The 19,032-nt window shown below is 42.5% G+C and overlaps 1 protein-coding gene across 1 annotated transcript; it reads left to right on the top strand.

Annotated features, from left to right (window-relative positions):
- Positions 1-823: 823 nt before the first annotated feature.
- LOC112966334 (transmembrane protein 182-like) lies at positions 824-18,724 on the top strand. The gene is made up of 5 exons (XM_026066336.1): positions 824-1,122; positions 3,570-3,687; positions 5,620-5,718; positions 8,528-8,665; positions 18,051-18,724. Exons 1-5 carry the CDS (start codon positions 970-972, stop codon positions 18,278-18,280), a joined length of 738 nt encoding a protein of 245 aa, XP_025922121.1. The 5' UTR covers positions 824-969; the 3' UTR covers positions 18,281-18,724.
- Positions 18,725-19,032: the final 308 nt, after the last annotated feature.

The following is a 19,032-nucleotide window of genomic DNA, read 5'->3' as shown; positions in this document are numbered from 1 at the left end:
TTCAGCAGAAGACAAAAAAAAAAAAATTAGGAACCAAATGGCAATGAAATTCCATGGAGGAATCTTCTCATTCCCAATGAGGCACTTCTTCCAAAGCATGGTTAGGTGGTGGGAGGGGTATGAATGCTATATATTACACTCTTTTGTAGCAGGAAAGTGGAGAAGAGATTATCTTTCTTCAGCTGCATAACAAGACTCTCTAGATATCTTGGTACGTATACCTCATTTAAATGCTCCTTATGTAGCTAGATGTAGACCCATCTGATTTAAATGTGTTTGCATGGGATGATTGTATCACATCGGAGAGCACCAAGATTTTAGGAGAGAGAGTTACCAACATTTTAATGTTATTTCTTGGATTTCTGTGAAATCTGAACTAGCATTTTGTTTTAGAGGAAATAGGAACAGAAGGAAAGAAGTAATTCAGGACATGCCGCTTCTAAACTGCAGTTATGAGGGTATAACTTAAGATATCTCACAAAAGCGGCTGTAGAAACTGTGGCCTTGGTGGAATGGTAAAAATATTCAGATTCAGATTTGCTCACGCAGAGTACAGCCTCAACGCTAATCTCATGCGTGCAGAGGGCTTTAAAAACAAACTGGTTTCCTGGACAGCTCTGCATAATAAATACTTGTGACCTATAGAAGTTGCCTAACAGGCCAAAGCTAAAGACTCTCTGCTCCGCTCTTTTTTAAAATGAGCAGCCGTGTCTGTTTGGAAATCTTCCTGCTTGGTCTCAACAGCTATTTGTCATGTTCCTTTAATGCCACAGCTGTTTGGCCATGCCAGGTCATCTGCTTTTATTAGTCCTTTTCCCACCGCCCAGTGAAACTCACACCAGTCATGAAAAGATTCTTATCTGGGTCCAAAAATAGCACTTCTCTTCATCCGCCTCTTCCAGTGACCCTGGATACTTGGGTGTTTTTCTTCTTTTCTGAATTTCAGTTTTGCTGACTACCTGCTCTACCATGAAGGCTGGAATAGCCGCCTTTGTCGCAGGGCTCCTCGGCGGGACGGGCGTTCTGCTGTTTCTCATCGCTTTCGGGACAGATTATTGGCTTCTGGCTACAGAGACATGTGGAGTCTTTGAGCATGGAAATAATACTCTTCAGACTGGGGAGGTAAAACCCAAAATCTTGCATTACTTCGGAAGAGAAAGAGTTAACTTGTTTAAACAATTTGCTATAAATATGCTTAAAGGCAACACAACTACTTTAAATTTGGGTGCTGGCAGTTTTGAATCTGTGATAATATCTGTGCTTATTGAATGTGACCCACTAATGTAGAAACTCAGCTTGAGCTAACTTTGTAATCAGAACCAGCGTTTTCATAGTATCTAGCATTCTGACTGAAGTAATCTCTAGGAAACCATTAAAATCAGCACTTCTGTATCCTGGCAGATATTAATGTTAGAGAATGAAAAACAAAAATGTAATAGCTTTACTTGTTGACAGCATTTGCTTCTAAAAACAAAAGATATCTCCTGATATTTGCCATTAAACTATTTTTCCCTCTGTAGTTTCTTCATTTAAAAATAGTTCATATTTTAAAGTGCAGAACTTGGCAATCAATCAGTTAAATCTCAAGTGATACGACTACAGTGCAGAGAGAAAACAAAAGTGAACATCAAATGCATAAAAGAGAGTAGACAAAAATTCCTTTCCATTCAACATGAAAAGATCTGTATATTCTAAAATTAAGTTTAATATAGGATTTTAGTTAGCAGGAAATGTAATTTTCAAGACAGTTTTGTTATGTTTCCTATAGTTGCAACTGGTATTTTATTGCTAGCTTCTAATATTGCTTATTTATAGATCCTTTTAGAAAGCTTGATTTTAGCTGATCTTGCTACTGTCTAACTGTTCAATGAAATAACAACCAGACCAGTTCCCTGAACCTCCTGCTCTTCAAAAATACTTTTGTGCCTATCAATGTGCAGTTTCAATTAAAAAATGACAGAAGGATCCTTGTTCTATGCAGTCTTTTTTGTAATTTCCAAGTTCAATCAAGTTAGGTTTGATTTTTTTCCTGGTGTGCTGAGCCACATTTGGTAAGCGTTGGGATGCCAGCATGAAATACTCTCTTTAGTTTCAGAATCTCACAATCAAATGTAGGACACTGGTTGCTTGAACCATGTTTCCAAATTGCTCTCTCTATTGAAAAAAATTATGAGAGAACGACCGCCTAGCCGAACACATTGTCTTTACTGTGTAAAGCAGCACAATAAAACCCCGGCGGTGGCAGCGTGTAATGGCCAGAGCAGTGCAGCTCTGTTCTTGTGCACTTAGGAAATGACATTAATTGTTTCAGATTTTCGTTTGTGCTATTATCTTTTGAAGTGGAGAGACTAGAGATGTTGCACTACACAAAATAAACATCTCAGGCTGTTAAGATGTGCTCTTGGCATAGTGTTAGCTTGCCTATCGCTAAGGCAGAGTGACTTCAAAAGTGCCAGGCAGAAACAGGAACAGCTTTTATTCTTTCCTCTGAGATATTTTATTTCTACTGCAGACACTTGAATTGTTGTTGACGATTCTGTTACCACAGGCTGTGCTTTTACCTTCTCCAACCTTTCTTAAGCTGGCAAAGTCTATCCCTAACAGATAATGATGATCTTGAATTTCTGCCAAACAGTGGTTAAATATGCCGTAGAGGCAGTGTCAGCAGACATCCATCTGATGACGTACCCTTGCCATAGTTTGTATTTTGTTCTGAAAGTAAAAGGAGAATCAGGTCAGAGCTCCAGAAACTGTCATAACTTGGTGCATGAAGACTTCAAGACAAGGGAAGTATCATCTAATACCTCCTCGTCGAGTCCCAGCTCCTTTCTTCACTTCACAGCTGCAGGGTCTAATCCTGTAAGGATTTTCTCTGTCCTCCACAGATATTTTTGACGGTCACGTCTCCTTTATCGAATTGTGACAAAGATAAAATTTTTAGGTATAGCTTTAATAAGTTTTTGGTAACTAATCCAGGACTTATATTGCAATATCCTCCCTTCTGGAAAGACCTCAGCCTTGCTTTTGCAGGTCTGGTCTGTGGGTTGAGGTGGACTGACCAGAAAAGGAATATTTGTCTATGTTCTTAGCCTTGTTCATGAGAAGACTGTTATATGCAAAGAGTAATTTCTGTCTTACATAAACTGTGTACAACTTCTGCAGGGCTAGGCAGATGGAGAGAAAGGAGAAAAACTTTGGGCTGATGTTTGGAAGAGGCCCAGCAGGAGTTTTAAAGCTGGGTTGTCCTCTGGGGATTAAGCAAGACCACACATGGCTCCTGCAGAGTGTAAACAGTAGGAAGGACATCAGCATTGTTGCTTGGGTCACCCCTAAAATTACTGATGCCATTCAGTTCGAGAGGCTAAAATGTTGCTCTGGTCTGTAATTTTGATGAGGCAGGAAGCCCAGCGAAGCAGCTGTCTCTCGTTCCCCAGCTCCTCCCAAACCAACCCAAACAACAACAACAAGCCCCCCAGCAAATAACGCAACCCACAACCCGCTAAGCCAAAGGCTCATTCCACACGTGCAGCGATYGCCCCCTTATCAGCCTGGTTTTTGTTCTCCTGTAGGCTGAAACGCTGTCTGAGGTCAGAAAGGAGATCCTCACTTTCCATCATGAGGGCTTCTTCTGGCGGTGCTGGTTCTTCGGTGAAGGTGACGTGGGGACCATCTGGAGCTTCTGGTACAGTGAGTACTGCCGGCTGGCCGGCGTTGCTGTTAATTCCCCTGAGCACATTGCTGCTGTAGGCTCACGTCAGCACTGCCATTGCGAACCTCTGACTCCACCCTGTCGTATTTTTAGAGTTCAGTCATAATCTGAATAGYAAGCGAGTAAAACTCTATAATAGAGAACCATACCCAAATGTGTTCATGTTTTTAGGCACCCAAGATCTTTTTTTTTTTTTGAAAAGAAAAAAATCTTACCTGTTTTGTTTTTTAAGGTCGTTGAAATTACATGTGCAATGATTTCACTGTGAACAAACAGGGATTGATGAAAAATCATTTTTTTTCTGAAATTACATTCACATCTTCAAAAATTGAAGGAAAATTTGAAATCTSTTCTGAGACACCAGTTGGTGCTGAYTGGTGGCCYATGTGCAAYGAWGCGTGGGGTCTTGGCCCAGTGAATCAGGTGCTCACACCAGAAAAAGCAACCAAATAAAACCACCACGCAACACGTACTGCCTGGCACCAGCCTCTGCCGGCAGCCGACAGGCCTGGCTGAACATGCGGTGAATAATTAGAGGACAGYGTCTCCCTGGGATGCTACAACCTTAGAGAAGTATCGGGGGAAAAAAAAAAAAAAAAGCTCTAAAATAAGGTCTGCAAAGGTTTTCAACACTGCATAAGCCTTGACCTCCAGAAGGCCTCCAGCCATGCAATTAGCAGTCACTCACAGCCCTGCATCGTTAAGCGATGCTCGCTCCGGCCGTCACAGACCCTGCGGTTTTTGCTGGATGCCGTTTTCAGTGACACSTCTCCTTTCAAGGACGAGCCTGCGGGAGGTGGGCTCACCGAGATGCGTCAGCGGGAGCCCAGGTCTCCCCACGTGGTGCGGTTTCACTGTGCTCGGGCTGCTTCGGTTGTCCAAGAGATGCACGCAGGGCTGCGGAGAAGCATGATTGCGTAGGAGATTTGTATGAAAATAAGGCAGGTTCCCACAATAAATTTACTCCACGGTGACTGAAATTTCAGATAATTTCACTGTCCTTCAGTCCCTGACCTCCATTCCTCATAACATCTTTTAGAAACAGTTCCTGCCACTGACCAATAGAAAAATTGAGGTTTTTCATACAGAAGTTTTTTGTTAAAAAAAAAAAAAAAGGCTCAAGAGAGGGAATTTACCATCTAATTACATTATATGGAAATACATTATATAATATCATGTTACCTGAAGTAAAATGACTCTTTCTGATAACAGGCAAATTTTTATTACTTCTTTAGGTATTTATTATAATAGGATTGATCATGGCAAATTAATTTGCTGCTYTCATGGATGTAATAATTAATTCAATAGGTATTCCATAGTCAATTTAGCATGAACTAATGTCCACCTATTATAAAGTGTTCCTTTGAGCTGGGGAACATATTTAAATAAGTGGCCAACCATTAATTAATTCATTTAACATTCATTCTATTACCGTTAATCATGATAAGCCTCAGTGGTATTAATATTGATGGGGCACTTCCATTCTAATTGTGCTTCCCTTTCTCACAAACCAGAGATCTTGTAAGGTAGCTTGTTCCAGTACCCAAAAATCTTAGCCCTTTCCAGGGAGTATGACAGTTTTCTGGAGGAAAATAGCAATGGGAATATAGACACTAATTTGAGCTACTCTATGTTTCATGATTTATAGCTGCCTCAGACTCAGTTTATGAAGATATGGCACTGTATGGGTAGCATTCTCGGATCCTGTTATATCTCCCCTCTATCATTACTCTTCCTTCTCTTCTTTCTAACCACAACTTACTCATCTTCTACTTTACTCCCCAGGCTTCTGACTTCAGTGACTGTTTAGTAGGTTTTGAGAATAGGACACTTGTTATCTGAATAGTATGGCTATGATTTTGCATAAAATAAAACCAACTTTTTTTGTTGTTGTTTTTATTCTTTTTCAGCTAGCCAAGCACATCCCAAGTACTGCATGCATGGCTACCTGTTTCCCATGCCTGTTGCTCTTGGCCCTTTTCCTCATCCTTCGTACGATACAACTGCAGGTAGGTTCCTTACTTGTTCCCCAACAGCTCCTTTTCCAAAAAATTTGTGTACATCAGTGTTTCTTTCATTGCAAATATGTGTGGGGAAGAAGAAGAATGTATTTGCCTTTCTATAGTCTGTGTAAGAGTTTGCCAGATACTGTTTAGTCCCCTAATTTAAGGCCCTTGGTGGCTGTACAGCAGCTACTTCCATTGGCCACAGCTAAGGCAAGGGGAGCAGCTGGATCTATGACCGCGATGAAAGCAGCCGGGCAGAAGGATGCCATAAATTGTATCTTCCCATATGACAGTGAAACTCCATATGCACTTTCTAGTGGAGCACAGCTGCTCACCAGCCTTTATTCTGGGGAAGAAGAGGAAAGTGTGATCAAGGCTTTTGGAAAGCTCCTTTACAAGATGGTCAGGCTTTGTCCAACCACCCCAAGCAGCGAGCAAACTGTGGCTGGTGTGCTCCTACATCTTCTGTCCTCCAGCCCAAAACGTGCTGTGCTGTGAGCAGTGCACCTTCCTTTAGGGTACCCCAGCAGTTACTCCCAACAGCGAGGGACCRTGCTAAATCCATCCTCTCCTCTCCCACCTCAGCCACCGAGGCAAAGGGCTTCTGCTCTGTGACCAAAGCCAGAGCCTGCATATGGCCAAGCGGGGAGGCAATGGAAAATACTGCTCCTGGGTTGGGCTTGTGGCAGTCCAGCACCGACTCACTTCCAGTGTCTGCTTCCTGGGAGCCCTAGTGCTGATTAGTTACAAGGCGAGATAAACAATCATTGAAAAATCAGTTGAACAGCAAGTTCTTAGAAGACCCACATAAATGAGTGACTTATTTTTAATGCASCGAATACAACATGGCTGGAGAGCTTTCCTTTCAACTGGTTCCCTTTTTATTTATGTTTCTCTGTATTTTCAGAGTTCTTTAATGAATCAGCTGCTGTTAGGAATTTTAATTTGCTAAATTGGTGGCAGCAGCTAGAATTAATTCAATGATCTTTTTTGAAATGAATTGATTTCTTTAAATAGTGTGCATCACTCTGCGTTGCCTCTGGGGATCTGGGGCAGGCATGCTGCACAAACAAACATCTTGACCTTTTCCTTAGCCTTTAGCAGTACCTTTTTTATTTTTATTTTTTTTATGAGGAATTAATTAAAAAAAATATTTGTCAGTAGGAGTGTTTGAGGGAGAGTAGCTATTTCTTTTGCTCTGCTGTGTAAGATTCCTGCCTCGGGGAACATGCTGCAATATAAAATGGATACGAGAAACTTGTCAACAGTAAAAAGAGTAGCCTGTTTCAGGCTTTGTATAACAAACATCCAGGTTAAGCACGGGGATTTTTTTTGCCTGTGAGAGACCGTCATGATGTCTAGTTTCTGAATGATCTTGCTAATAAACACACTAATTTTTCCGTACTAAATAAAGGGCCCTTGAGCCATCTGTCCCCGTCTGTCAGCCCTGCCACAAAACCCCTCTGCAGCGGCCTCTCAGAAATCCCTCTGCCACCGGCTGCAGCCAGATCGGCCGGAGAGGCCAAAAGCATCATTCCTGAGCCAGGGAGGYGCAGACGGACCTTCCCGGTGCGCCTCGCTTACTTAATTCGAACCACTCGTCACTCGCACGTAAATTATGACAAAAGAGGAGGCAATCCAAGAAGAGAGGTCCTCCAGCCACTGCCTCTTCCGGAGTTAATTCTGCCTTCTCTGCAGCCTCTTAGGCTCCCTGAGAGAAACGGGTGAGGCGAGGTTAAACACGAAAATGAATTCTGTGGTTTTGGAGAGTTGAAGATACTTATCTTTTCCTAAGTGGCTCTCCTGACAAAATGGTTTAAAACGAGCAAAACGTATCATCTTTCTTTCGAGTGTGAATYGGTTCAGAATGACCCGTTTGCTCCTGCTCAGCTCCAATCTTTGCGACTATTTCTTCTGGAAAGCAACAGGCAGAGTGAGAAGCGATGGTCTGAGAGGACTGGGGATGTCAGGGGAGTAGGACGTCAGAAGGTTTTCACTTGAAGATCGCTGCCTTTGGCCAAGCTTTGGGGTATTGAGGGGAAGAGACTTGGCAACTCAGAGACAGAAATCAGTGGGCCCAGTCCCATTYGAAGCGATGGGAAAACGGCTCCGACACGTGCTTGCCTCTAACGAGCACGGTTGCTTGGAGTCACAGCAGAAACCCCAAAAYGCAGCAGCTGTAAGGGCAGCTGGGTCTCCTGCCCTGATCTGTGATTTGGAGTCCAGCAAGGCCATTAGTGGGGGGAACTGTGAGCTCCTGCTTTCAGTGCAGCCCTGCTCTGCAGCTAACAAAAACTGACTTTATTTAAAATCAAGAACTTGGGGCCTCCCAAAGGGGCTAATTGAAATGGAAAATGATATGATCTGATTCCATATCTCTCTTCAAGTTTCTTCCTTGCCAGACTCTTCCCTCTCCCACAAGCACAGCTAAGTGTGGTGTCCTTTACTCTCACATTTTGAACCCTCTGGTGACACGGTTTTCTCACTGACCCTTTCAACTTCTTGCACTCGGTCCAATCCCATTATTTGGGGCAGGCCATGCAACTCAAACTTGCACCGGTTCTGGGCATGTTCTCTCCATGMCCCTGCAGGGAGTTAGTAAAATGCRRGATACAGCTCTTCTCAACACGAGCAACAGCTCTCTACTGAAGACCCTGCTCCTAATCCCAGCATTCATTACAGCAAGGTTATTGCTTTTATTGTCGCCGAGGCTGGTGTCACACGCATCAGCCTTGYGCAGCTGTCTGAAACCCGGTCCGACTACGTGGGATCCCTCTCCTTTCCCGTAACTGTATTCTTCTCGCCTGTGCAGTGTACAGAGGCTTCTGGACGGCGTTCATCACCGTGGCCGTGGCTGCCAGCCTGGTGGGAGGGTTCCTGCTGGTGTGCGGCGTGCCCTTTGTCAACCCCCGCTTCTACAAAGTCGGGGGCGGATTCCTCCTCGCCGCTGGTAAGCTGCCAAGCCCCGGTAATTGGATATCCGCGCGCCTGGGATGCGGAGCCCGCGTCCCCCCCTTGGAGCGCGCGCGTGCATGCGAAGGGGAGGCACGCGGGTAATGAGGCGCTCCTGGAGAAAGCGCGGCGCGCCGATGAGAAGCGCTGGCTCCGAATAAGTGATTCCCTCCCCCTTTCTCGGCTAGGAACGAACTGCTATGCTCCATCGAGCCTTAGCAAGGTAGCCCTTAGTTCTAGAGAGTCTGGGGCTTGGGAAATATGCTTTTGCTTTTTCTGCTGCCGAGCTCTGAGCCTCCTGTGCAACCCAGAGGTGCAGAGCTCCGTATTTCAGCAGAGTCCACGGTCACAATAACCCTGGGCAGTAGCGAGCTCCGCTCCGCTCCTGTAAGCAGTCTTCATATTTGGACCTCTCCTGTATTTCTTCTTAACATCTGGCAGAGCTGAAAACTCAGTGGAAGCAATCCCCAATGATTTAAACTTGGAGGACATATTTAATCTGCTCTGAAAAGATAAAGCAGTATCAAAGCAGGAAAACGAATTAAAAATTGACCTGTATTCATTATTCCCACTAGCATTAGAAGTTATTCCACTGAATTATCACCATTTTCTATAACTTGGGCTTTTTCCTTTTCTCGTTTTGAGAATGGATAACTGGCTTAACTGTAAGTTGATTTATAACTGTGACTCCAACTAGGAAAAACATATTTATTGCAATCTAAACAGTTAAAGGTTGAAGCTCAGATGAGCCATGCCAAATGAAGACCTTCATAATGAAGTCAGGCCTTTCTCTGCAACAATTATAGTTAATTAGGGACCCTGCACCAGGTCCTGCTTCCTCAAACACAGCAGGAATCAAACAAGAGCCAGTGTCTTTGCTCCCAGTTTTGGCTTTTAGTCTGTCTCAGATTTTTCTGCTGAAAATGTTCATGAAAATATTTAACAAGAGAGGTCTGAAAATTGACCCTAGAAGAACTCCTTTTAAACTCCTTCCAAACTCATCATGCCCTTACATTATTACCTTTTGCTATTTTCCCCATTATTTAGCTCCCTATCCATTTTATAGTTGCTTTCCTAATCTCTGTCTCCTCCAGATGTACTAATAATTAACCATGTGACACCAGCTGCGCTGCTTGTTCAAATGAAGCTAGATGACATCTATCTATTTGTCTAAAAAATCTAGAAGACACTAAATCAATGTGGCCCTACCTGCCTCTGCTAATTCACTTTGCATTTTGTCCAATTTTCCATTTGCCTCCAGGTCTTTAGTTATTGAAATAATGGCTAGCAAGCCTGTGGATATCTGCTTATCATCTCTCTCATATATAGTTTAATAAATGCTTGCTTGAGCTTAATTTTTCTAAAGGTAAATATTATATGGTTTTACACATATGAATTCCATTTGGGAATGCAGGAAGTCTTGCTACAAAACCCCTGTTAGGTACTCCAATGCCTTCTAGTGAGTGGCATTGGCAACTTGACATGTATGTGAATTAAAGTCATCTCTTGTTGTGAGGTTGGGGCCAAGTATTTGAATTCTCTTAGATTTGACACTTTGTGGTTACCCCAATTAAAGCACTGCTTCTTCAAAACGCTAAATCTTCTGCCAAAATGGAAAAAATGAGAATTCTACCATTCTRGCACTGGCCAGATTTTAAAGAAAATTTGAAGCAAAATATCACACAGAAAAGAAAGTAGAGTAATGTTGAATCACTGTATTTCWTTTTTTTTCACTGTTTTTGCACTTTATTCAACTACTTTTTGATTAAAAGACTGGGACATCGAGTTTGACACTTTTTAAAAGAGCTGATTATGCATCACATAAACCTCTTGGCATTAGACAAAGATGCCGCTGTTGAAATAGAGTTTGTATTAATGCAGTTTCAGTCTGAGCAGCAATCATTGTTATTAACTATCATTAGGAGGAATAAGTTCGGCTGGAAGAGACTTACTGCTGTATTTTCAGTCTAAATGAAAGCTAAAAGAATGTAATATTATTTCAGCATTTTCAGGAAAGTTCACTTAGACTTTCAACTGACCTTTTTTTTTTCTTTGGGATCCTGATTTCAAACTTCAGCATCCGGCTGGAAACTGACTTCCTGCTATCCTGGGGATGCATCCCTCCGTGGTTATTTTCTTGCTATCCCTTCTAAAAATATTTTGCATAATTGTGCTCAGCAGTGGGAACAATAGGTTTAATACAGCTTCAACTCCCTTGCTGTTCCTTTCCTTCGGATAGCAGGATGTGGAGTGATGATACAGGAGAAAGCGCATATTGTCTTCTAGTCATGGCCCGTAGGTCAGTGTTAATTAACCTCCTTTACAGAAATGATCTCTCCTTGAGGAAGTGTGAAAACATTGGCACTTCGTAGAGCAGGGATGTGGTCTAGCAATTAGATGGCGAGACTGGGCACCAAGACTGCCGGAGTCTCCTGCCACCAACTCTTCCGGTGCCCCAAAATATAGCGTTATTCTGTCCTTAACTTCCCTGCACATCCCKTTATCCGAGTGAGACGTCTGGACCTGCGGGACATCGCAAGGTCAGCGCAGTCACGTTGGCCCACTTGCTGCCAACATGGGCCATGCTGCTCTCCCCTCGCCCCAGCTTTCCCGGTGCTGCCCCTCCAGCTGCTTTTCCAGGGGAGCGAAGGAGAGGGCAGGAGGGACGGCGGATGCAGCCGGGGCTGCGAGGGGAGACGAGCCGGCCCCTTTCAGCAGCAGCCCTCGCTAAGGCTGCCTCAAAACTATCGCGAAACTAGAGCCATGGTTAATCCTTGTAAAGCAACGAGACAGTAGCCACTGAAAGGGTCTAAAGATATTCTTGGTGTAAATATGCTCCCAAGGACATTTATGGTTATCCAGATGCTGCTGAATTTCTTTTGGAAAGCTGATCACTCACCTTGCATGCGTATTATTAATCTATATAGACGTACAGAGCAGTGAGGTGCACACTTCAAGTCTTCTAACACAGTCTTACGTAGTCATACGTAGTCATACTTTCAAGTCTTCTGATAGTACAGCTAATAAAACTGCTATYGCTTGCAGAACTGAGCATTTTCCTTTAAAACACATATTACTGTATGGAGCTCCTGAGGAGCACGTTTCCTTCCAGGGCAGCACTGGCAGCAGAGATGGGCTCCCAGCTCTAAATTATTTCAAGGATTTTAGTGTGTCCCTCCATTTTGGGGGGTGGGGGGTGGTGRTTTCAGTGTGTTAGGGTGAAGTTTTTATGACTCAGTCAGATTTCTTTGGGTTTTCTTTCCAAGATGCCCTTTATTTACTGTACTTTCAAAAGGACAAATCTGATAGTCTGCCAGCTACCGTAACAAATGTAGTGCTCAGTGGGTGGTATTTCTGAGAGCTCTTTCCAAAAAACCAGGCCATCTCCCTTGGTTTCCTCTGCTGGGTGACTCAGGAAATACAGCCGGATCCTGCCTGACATTTACTGCTAGTTGCGTTGGTACATCTATTTCACCAACGAAGCCTTTATCCTTGCCAAGCTGCTTCAAAATGCATGAGCAAATAACGAGCCCRTTGCTTGCCTTTCTACCATTTGACATCTCCGACTTGGCTTCAGCACTTCCAGTGGGAAGAAAGTTACTATCCGGTGACTAATTTTAACTTGTTTCAATAGGCAGATGACAATATGATTAATTATAATTGCATTGACACCGAGAAGGTGGGTGAACACTGTATCTGCTGGAAACAGTGTTTAAATTCTTAAGATGAATCCACTTTGCTGAACTTGTGCTCCTCAGTTTTCGTTTCCTTTGGGCATTTTAGCAACCAAGTTTAAAAGTAAGGGTATCCTTCCTCCAGACCTAGGGGAATTACTGAGCCTGCAGTGCTGCTGTAATTAGCTTTGGATCAGCTGCAAAGCAGTAGGTTTAAGTGAAGAAATGACCTGAAATCAACCTGACAACTTGGACAAGAGTGAGGAAGATATTCTGGAGAAAACATACAAACAAATGATGAACATCCAGGAAGTTTTCAAAGCAAGCAGTGAGAATATCTGTCACGGGTAAAGTTAAGCAGCATAAACAGGAGCTCGTTACGAGCTCTCCTTATACTAGAAAGCACATGTATACGGTTAAACATATAGTCTATATGTCTCCCAGCCATTGTGATCCCAGTGCTCTTTTTACGACATACCCGATTGCAGGGTACACCCAGGTGTGCTCTCATTTTTGCACAGCTGCCCTCGGACCAGGTTGCTACGATAGAGGGACGTTTCCAGTGAGCAACAGGCTCCAGCCAACCACTCCTGGGCTTCAGGCAACGCGCAGTGGTCCTGTGAGAGGAATACTGTGAACGTGTGTGTGTGCAGGTCAATCTGCTCTTCAACGCTAGTTGATTACTACATTAAAAAAAAAAGCCTCTTTTGACAGTCTTATGGCTGGAAACTGCTGAGTTTTATGCTCAGGTTCCTCTTCCCAAATCAAGAATTSTCCTGTTTGGCAGTTCTTGGGCTTTTCACGTGCAGCAAAAGCTAACATTTCTGGAAAGACTGCTTAAGGTCAGCGTTCCATTTTCTTATTATTRCCATCTTTAAGAGGCAACTAGTGAGAAAGGCAAATGAGCTGCTAATGGTCAAAGTTCATTTTTCTTGTAATTAGCAGATTATATGAAAGTTTAGTAGCTTCCTCAGAATAAGAGTTAAAGATTGAGTTCATTCACCTGTCTCTACAATTAGCAGCTATAAAGGTGTCACAAGGATAAAAAGTGAGAGAAAGAAAAAGACAGACTCCAATTTACTCACAATTAAGGTGCGACTCTCCTTTGGAAAGGGAAGATTGAGCGCCAGGGGTTAGTTGTCCTGCAGTTAGCCCCTAGATGGTGTCAGTCGTGTGCGAAGGAGAAAGATTTAATACCCCACTTCAATTTTCTCGCAATTAGCCCCTCCCCAGAAGATGCCATTGACCTCATCAGCATCGAGCCTGAGTTTCACAGTTAATTTTTTTCCATACCAGCCTAATGAATAGAGCAAAGCGGGAAAGGGAGAGAAAGAGAGAGATCACTTTGCTAATTTTGTAGCCAGCAGAAACCACAGAGCTGTTAGGAGGAACGCAGGGACTGTCTCGTTTGACAAGCCTGTYGCTTGCACTTACCAAAACCCAACGYGCAACGGTGGAGACACCACCACTCTGCTCTCCAGGAGGAAATTTCTGCCTGCCTTAGTAACCTCTTCATCTGCCAGCCTGGCTCCACGCTTCTAACTATTAGCAGAAAGCTCATCTGCAGCAAAACAATCTCCATATCCTATCGCCGCTTCCTTAGCCTGACCCCAGAGTGGTTCCTCTGCTCGGTGCAACACCTGTTCCTGTTCTTTTCTTCATCTGGAGCTACGCAAGCGTTTTATGGCATTATAGTCGCTGTGTAAATGTCAAGACTCTTAAGTCTGATCAATTTTTATTCATCCCTGTTTGATTTCTGCAGTTAAAATCCGAAGAATGCAATGTCCCTGTGACCTTTCTGCTCCCTCTGCTAGCATCTGGGGCAGGTGTGTTGACTCCAGTTTTGGTTCTCAGTAGAGCTGGGCAAAAAAATATAGATTTTTTTCAGTTTGCTGACCAAGACAAGAAGAAATCTATCTATGTATATAGAAAGTCATTTGTGGCTGGAATAGAACGAACATGTCTTTCAGCTATTACTGAAACAGAAAGCCCCCAAAAGGATGTGGTAAAGTGAGACTTATTTAAGGGAGAAGTTTATGAAAAATTCAAGATAAAATATCATTTGAAAATAAAAATGCCAAACACTTACCTTGAAAATAGGGAAGTGAACCATCCTGATATTCTCACTGCAAACCGATCATTTTTAATGCCTAAAGGTATGACAGATTTTAGACACATTTGTGAATACTTTTTGTTGCTCCAAGAAAGTGTTTTTTGTTGAAAAAATGTTGCCCCCAAATTTTCGATCAGCTCTCCTTTCTGCACTTCYGTGTTTGTTTTTAAATTTCATTGTCCTTTTTACTGTCTTTCCTCCTTTTTGAGAGTCTGTAAATCCCAGGGACTCCTGTTACTCAGCTGTAGGTTTTCTAGAGAAGAATTTGCTTACTTTACATTTTTTGGTCATGTTTCACAGAGTGTTAAAGCGTTCTTAATTTAGATTCTGCTGTTGTGGCTGTGCCATCACCTCCAGTACCTGTTTAATAATAAATCCTTCAATATTGAGATCTGGCACTATTCCCGGTGAGACYGGAGGGGCTGGCTCCCTGCTCATTAGCACGTTGGTAACCTCAGCGCACAATTTCCACCCTTCTCTTCATGCGTGTCTCCGGGCTCCTGTGCTAGCAGCCGCTGACTGAAGTCCCTTCACCTTTATAATTAAGAAATGGGCAGATAGATAGATTTTAGTCTGATTTCCTAAATAAATGAGACTTAGGCAATACCTCAGTTGTCCTGGGACTAAATTATTTTCTGCCTGCCTGTGATTCTCTTTAGCCCCATGATTTTTCCTAYGGACTGGCCCATTTCAGCCGAGCTTTACAGGAGATAGAGGTTGCGGAGATACTGAGCTCCTGCAGCTGCGAAAATCAGCCGTTGGTTGAGGACAGACCCCGGGCAGTGGTACGGCTGGCGCTCGAGTGGCATGTCTTCTGGYTTGATGCTGGTCCAGGTAGCACCCTCAGATTTGGGAAACTTTGGGTAGAACCCAAAGAGGGAAGACAAACMGGAGGCATTCAGCATGGGCAAGGTCATGTGCAACAGCCAGGGGGAGCAGGGGTTGTTGCAAATAGGTCTTGTAAGGATGTAGAAYAGGCTTCAGTAGTTCCCCTATGCATAAAAAAACTTGTTTTTTTAAAGAAAAGTAGATGCAAGAAAACTCTAGAAAATAATGTATTGTACCCATGTCCTCTGTCCCTCAGAGACTATTTTTTTATTTGTGTCTATTACGGTAGGTATTATAAGTTAATGAAATATAAATTGATCTTTAAAAGAGCAGTTTTCAAGGTTCAGTTGCTATCTAATTAGTTTAATTTTAAATTACATCAGTAATAAAGACTTAATTGCCTTCTTATCAATATATTGTATTTTGTAAAGAACATGYGACTATTAAATATTCAATCATTTTCTTATAGTAGAGTAGTTGGTATTTTAAGCATGCAACTATCATATTAAGTGTAAAATATTTATTTGTGCACTTAATTTCAAGTGGTATCAAAATCTCAATGAACTAACAGCTGGTATTTAACTCCTAGYCTGCCTTTTCAGTAAACATAAGGACTTTTCTATATAAGGGGGAATGATTTGAAACAACAGAGTGCTGGGATGTAAAGTATATTTGTATGGTTACACAAATTCTTGATTATTAAGATTCGAGTTCAAGTCCTAGGATATAGGAGACACTTTAATAAACATGACAGCTCAGGCTAGGGACCTTCAACTTTTGCATAACATATGGTGAGGATTAATTGAAGAATATTTTGAAACCTCTGTACCTTCATWTAAGTCTCATTTTAGGCTACAAGATGTGAAGCAGTGGTTTCTAACAACAGATTTTCTTATAGGCTTCAAAAACATAGTTAAGCCCTGGCATGTTTTCTCTGACCTGGGTTTCAGGAACCGCCATTGCTAAGCAGAWATGTCAATGCCAAACTTTACTTGCTTTCTTTGCTTAGCCTGGAAGCTGAGTTTTTTCAGTTCAGAAGCTGCCAGGAAGAATAATTAAATACAGTACCAGCTACCTTTCATTAAAAAACTGCAAGGGAGAAATTAAATGCAACAGCAGCTACAACACCCCAACAGAACTATATGGTAACTTGTCAATTAAATTAATTTTGAACTGTTCACTTCTAGTATAAAAATATTATCTGTGATGCTGTGTTTCTTTCAAATATGTATGCATATATATGTGCATATATATATGTTATWTGGTTAATGTTTAAATATAGCAAGGTTCTACTTGTGAAGTAGCAATATCAGACGTTACTGGAGTAATTTCAGATCTGTCATCACACCATCACTATTTAGTTTTAATATATGTTGACTTTTAAATATGCTGTATATATTCTTAAATGTGACACAGTAGATAATATTGGGACCGCACTAGTTTTTTGTCACCTGTTTCATACAGGGGAGGTAGACCTGCATCCTCTTATCATCATCATTTTGAATTATGGGGAAAGAAGGTTCCTATTAAGATACCTAAGTCCATAAATCCATTCTGGGCAGCATGAGGTCACGGAGATGTTTGTTCTTCATGTGGTTTTCAGAWGCGACTGAACTCTTCTTGTAAGATCTGACCTCATAAAGTCTTCTACATGTATGAATATGGAAATACGAGACCAGTAGGTCTCCTGAGAGATCTGCTATTTGGGTCACAGGCAGCTTGCAAGACCTCCGAGACCTCACCCTCCCTAAACGAGGCCTTGACCTTGAACTTGCTGCTCAGAGTTGAGCGCGGCCTCTGCCGTTCTTCCATCTAGGTGGAGAGGAGGCTGAACAGAGTATCACTTGCCAATGCTGTGCCATAAAAAGACCTTCTAGCCACATGGTATAAGCTGTTTATTRTTCTATTATTAAATAGCTAATCTGAGATTGATACATCATGGCTATATGCCTCTTCCACTTTATTATGTTTTATTTCTCCATGAAATAGGATCCTCTGTACTCCCTGCCATGTGTTTTAATAGTTGGTTGCAAAGCTGGGTTTAAGCAAGAGTAACACAAGAGGTGAAGGGAAACTCCCGAGGGCTGCAGCAGCCGCTCCGGTGTCTGCCGTGAATTCTGCTTGGTCGGCCGGTGCTGGGGTGTAGCTCCAGCGCAGAGCAGTTTCTGTGCCAAATAAAGCTTGCCACCAGCAGAACAAATCCCCATATCTTTGCATTTCTGATGGAAATTGGATCTGATAGGACTCAGAGTAGTAGATTTTTCCTCTCAGTAAAGGAAAAAGTAAGTCTTAGTCTCTCATCATAACTCATCTTAGGAAAAAAAAAAAAGACAAAACAACCCGTCTCTAAAATGGGAATCCAGAATTAGCCCAATGTGGATCCCATATTGTGAAAACCAGCCTTGTTTCTGATAATTGCATCATTACCATCTCCAGCTGTAACTGTGCCCTAAGCAATGCTCCGGGCCTGGGAACCCCAGCAGGCAAAGTCAGAAGGTGACATCAAGGTGGCAAGAGCACGTGGTATCACTTGTACGTGCCGATGGCTCAGAAGTAGATCGTGTTAGCAGTGGATTTCTCCCATGCAGAGTGGGTTTGGTTTTCATGGGAATTTGAAGAGCAATTCTGTGAATATTGCATCATTAAGTTTTAATGCAAGGGACCTGCAAGAATAGATGGAAATCTGTTGCAGTCTGTTTCAATTTAATTTCTATATTTCATGTGCTGGTCACGGTCTGAGAATAACTGGTCTTTGTCTCTCTTTCTAGGATGCTTATTTCTGCTGCTTGTATTTCTGTTTGTGATGTGGAAGGAGTTTGCAGCTGATCTGCAGAAGTACATTCTCCTGGAGAGAAGTGAGAAGTGCATGGACGATGTGCCCGTACACGTGTATTACGGGTGGTCGTTCATGTTTGCTGCAGCAGGAGTGCCCTTGGTTTTACTGTCTGGACTTCTCTTCTATCTTGTTGGCAGAGACATTATGAAGTCCCTGGAGTAAGAGAAAGTTGCAATGCTGAGAAAGCCTCTGAGAAAATCGGTGGTGCTCCTTGTAATGAAATAATACACCCAAGCTTTGAGGACTAGATCTTTTTTGTAGCTATAATTGACAGTAGAGGTGCATGACTAAATTCACTGTTAAACAGAGCTGGGCTGGAGCACTGAACATACAGATCCTGACATTTCAAAATCAGCCCTGAGCTGAAAATCCAGCTTCAGAATTTTTACATTTTGGAGAAATTTAGACATGTTTATGAATTTTGTAGCTAGCCTGTCCCTGTGATGGGAAAGCCCAGAGGTCGGGTGTGGAAACATTGGTATTCAGCCTTAGATGCCAGTTTTTAGGTCCATTTTCTCTGCAGTCCGAGGCAGAGTCTTCACTGCAGTAACCCAGCCACCACTCTCGGCCTGCCCGTCGRCTTGGGGCTGCATACATATTCAAGAGGCCTGGAATTTTATACTGTTCCCAGCATTCTTGTTTCTTGTAAAAGGTAATCGAATCTGGCTGTGATGATGTACACTATAATGTCTATTTCTGAAAAGCAATTAAGGATGATTTTTTTTTTTTCGCTAGCTCTAATTGACGTCAAAGGACAACCATTTTAATGGCATGTCGGGAAATATGAGAAACATTTTTCATTAAAAGCCCTGATTCTGAAGATACAAATGTACCTGAACCTAACTTTCAATACATGAATAAACCAATTTCTGTGGCATGAAACATAACATTTAATTAATTAGCATTTCTTTAAG

This window comes from Apteryx rowi, unplaced genomic scaffold, assembly GCF_003343035.1.
Source record: "Apteryx rowi isolate R43461 unplaced genomic scaffold, aptRow1 scaffold_24, whole genome shotgun sequence".
Classification (NCBI taxonomy): domain Eukaryota; kingdom Metazoa; phylum Chordata; class Aves; order Apterygiformes; family Apterygidae; genus Apteryx; species Apteryx rowi.
Note: the sequence above shows the minus strand (reverse complement) of the source record. Positions and strands in the feature narration are given on the sequence as shown.

Coding starts and splice junctions, on each gene's coding strand:
- LOC112966334 (XM_026066336.1), top strand. CDS start 970: ATGAAGGCTGGAATAGCCGCCTTTGTCGCAGGGCTCCTCGGCGGGACG. Junction 1,123..3,569: donor ATACTCTTCAGACTGGGGAG/GTAAAACCCAAA, acceptor GTTCTCCTGTAG/GCTGAAACGCTGTCTGAGGT. Junction 8,666..18,050: donor CGGATTCCTCCTCGCCGCTG/GTAAGCTGCCAA, acceptor CTCTCTTTCTAG/GATGCTTATTTCTGCTGCTT.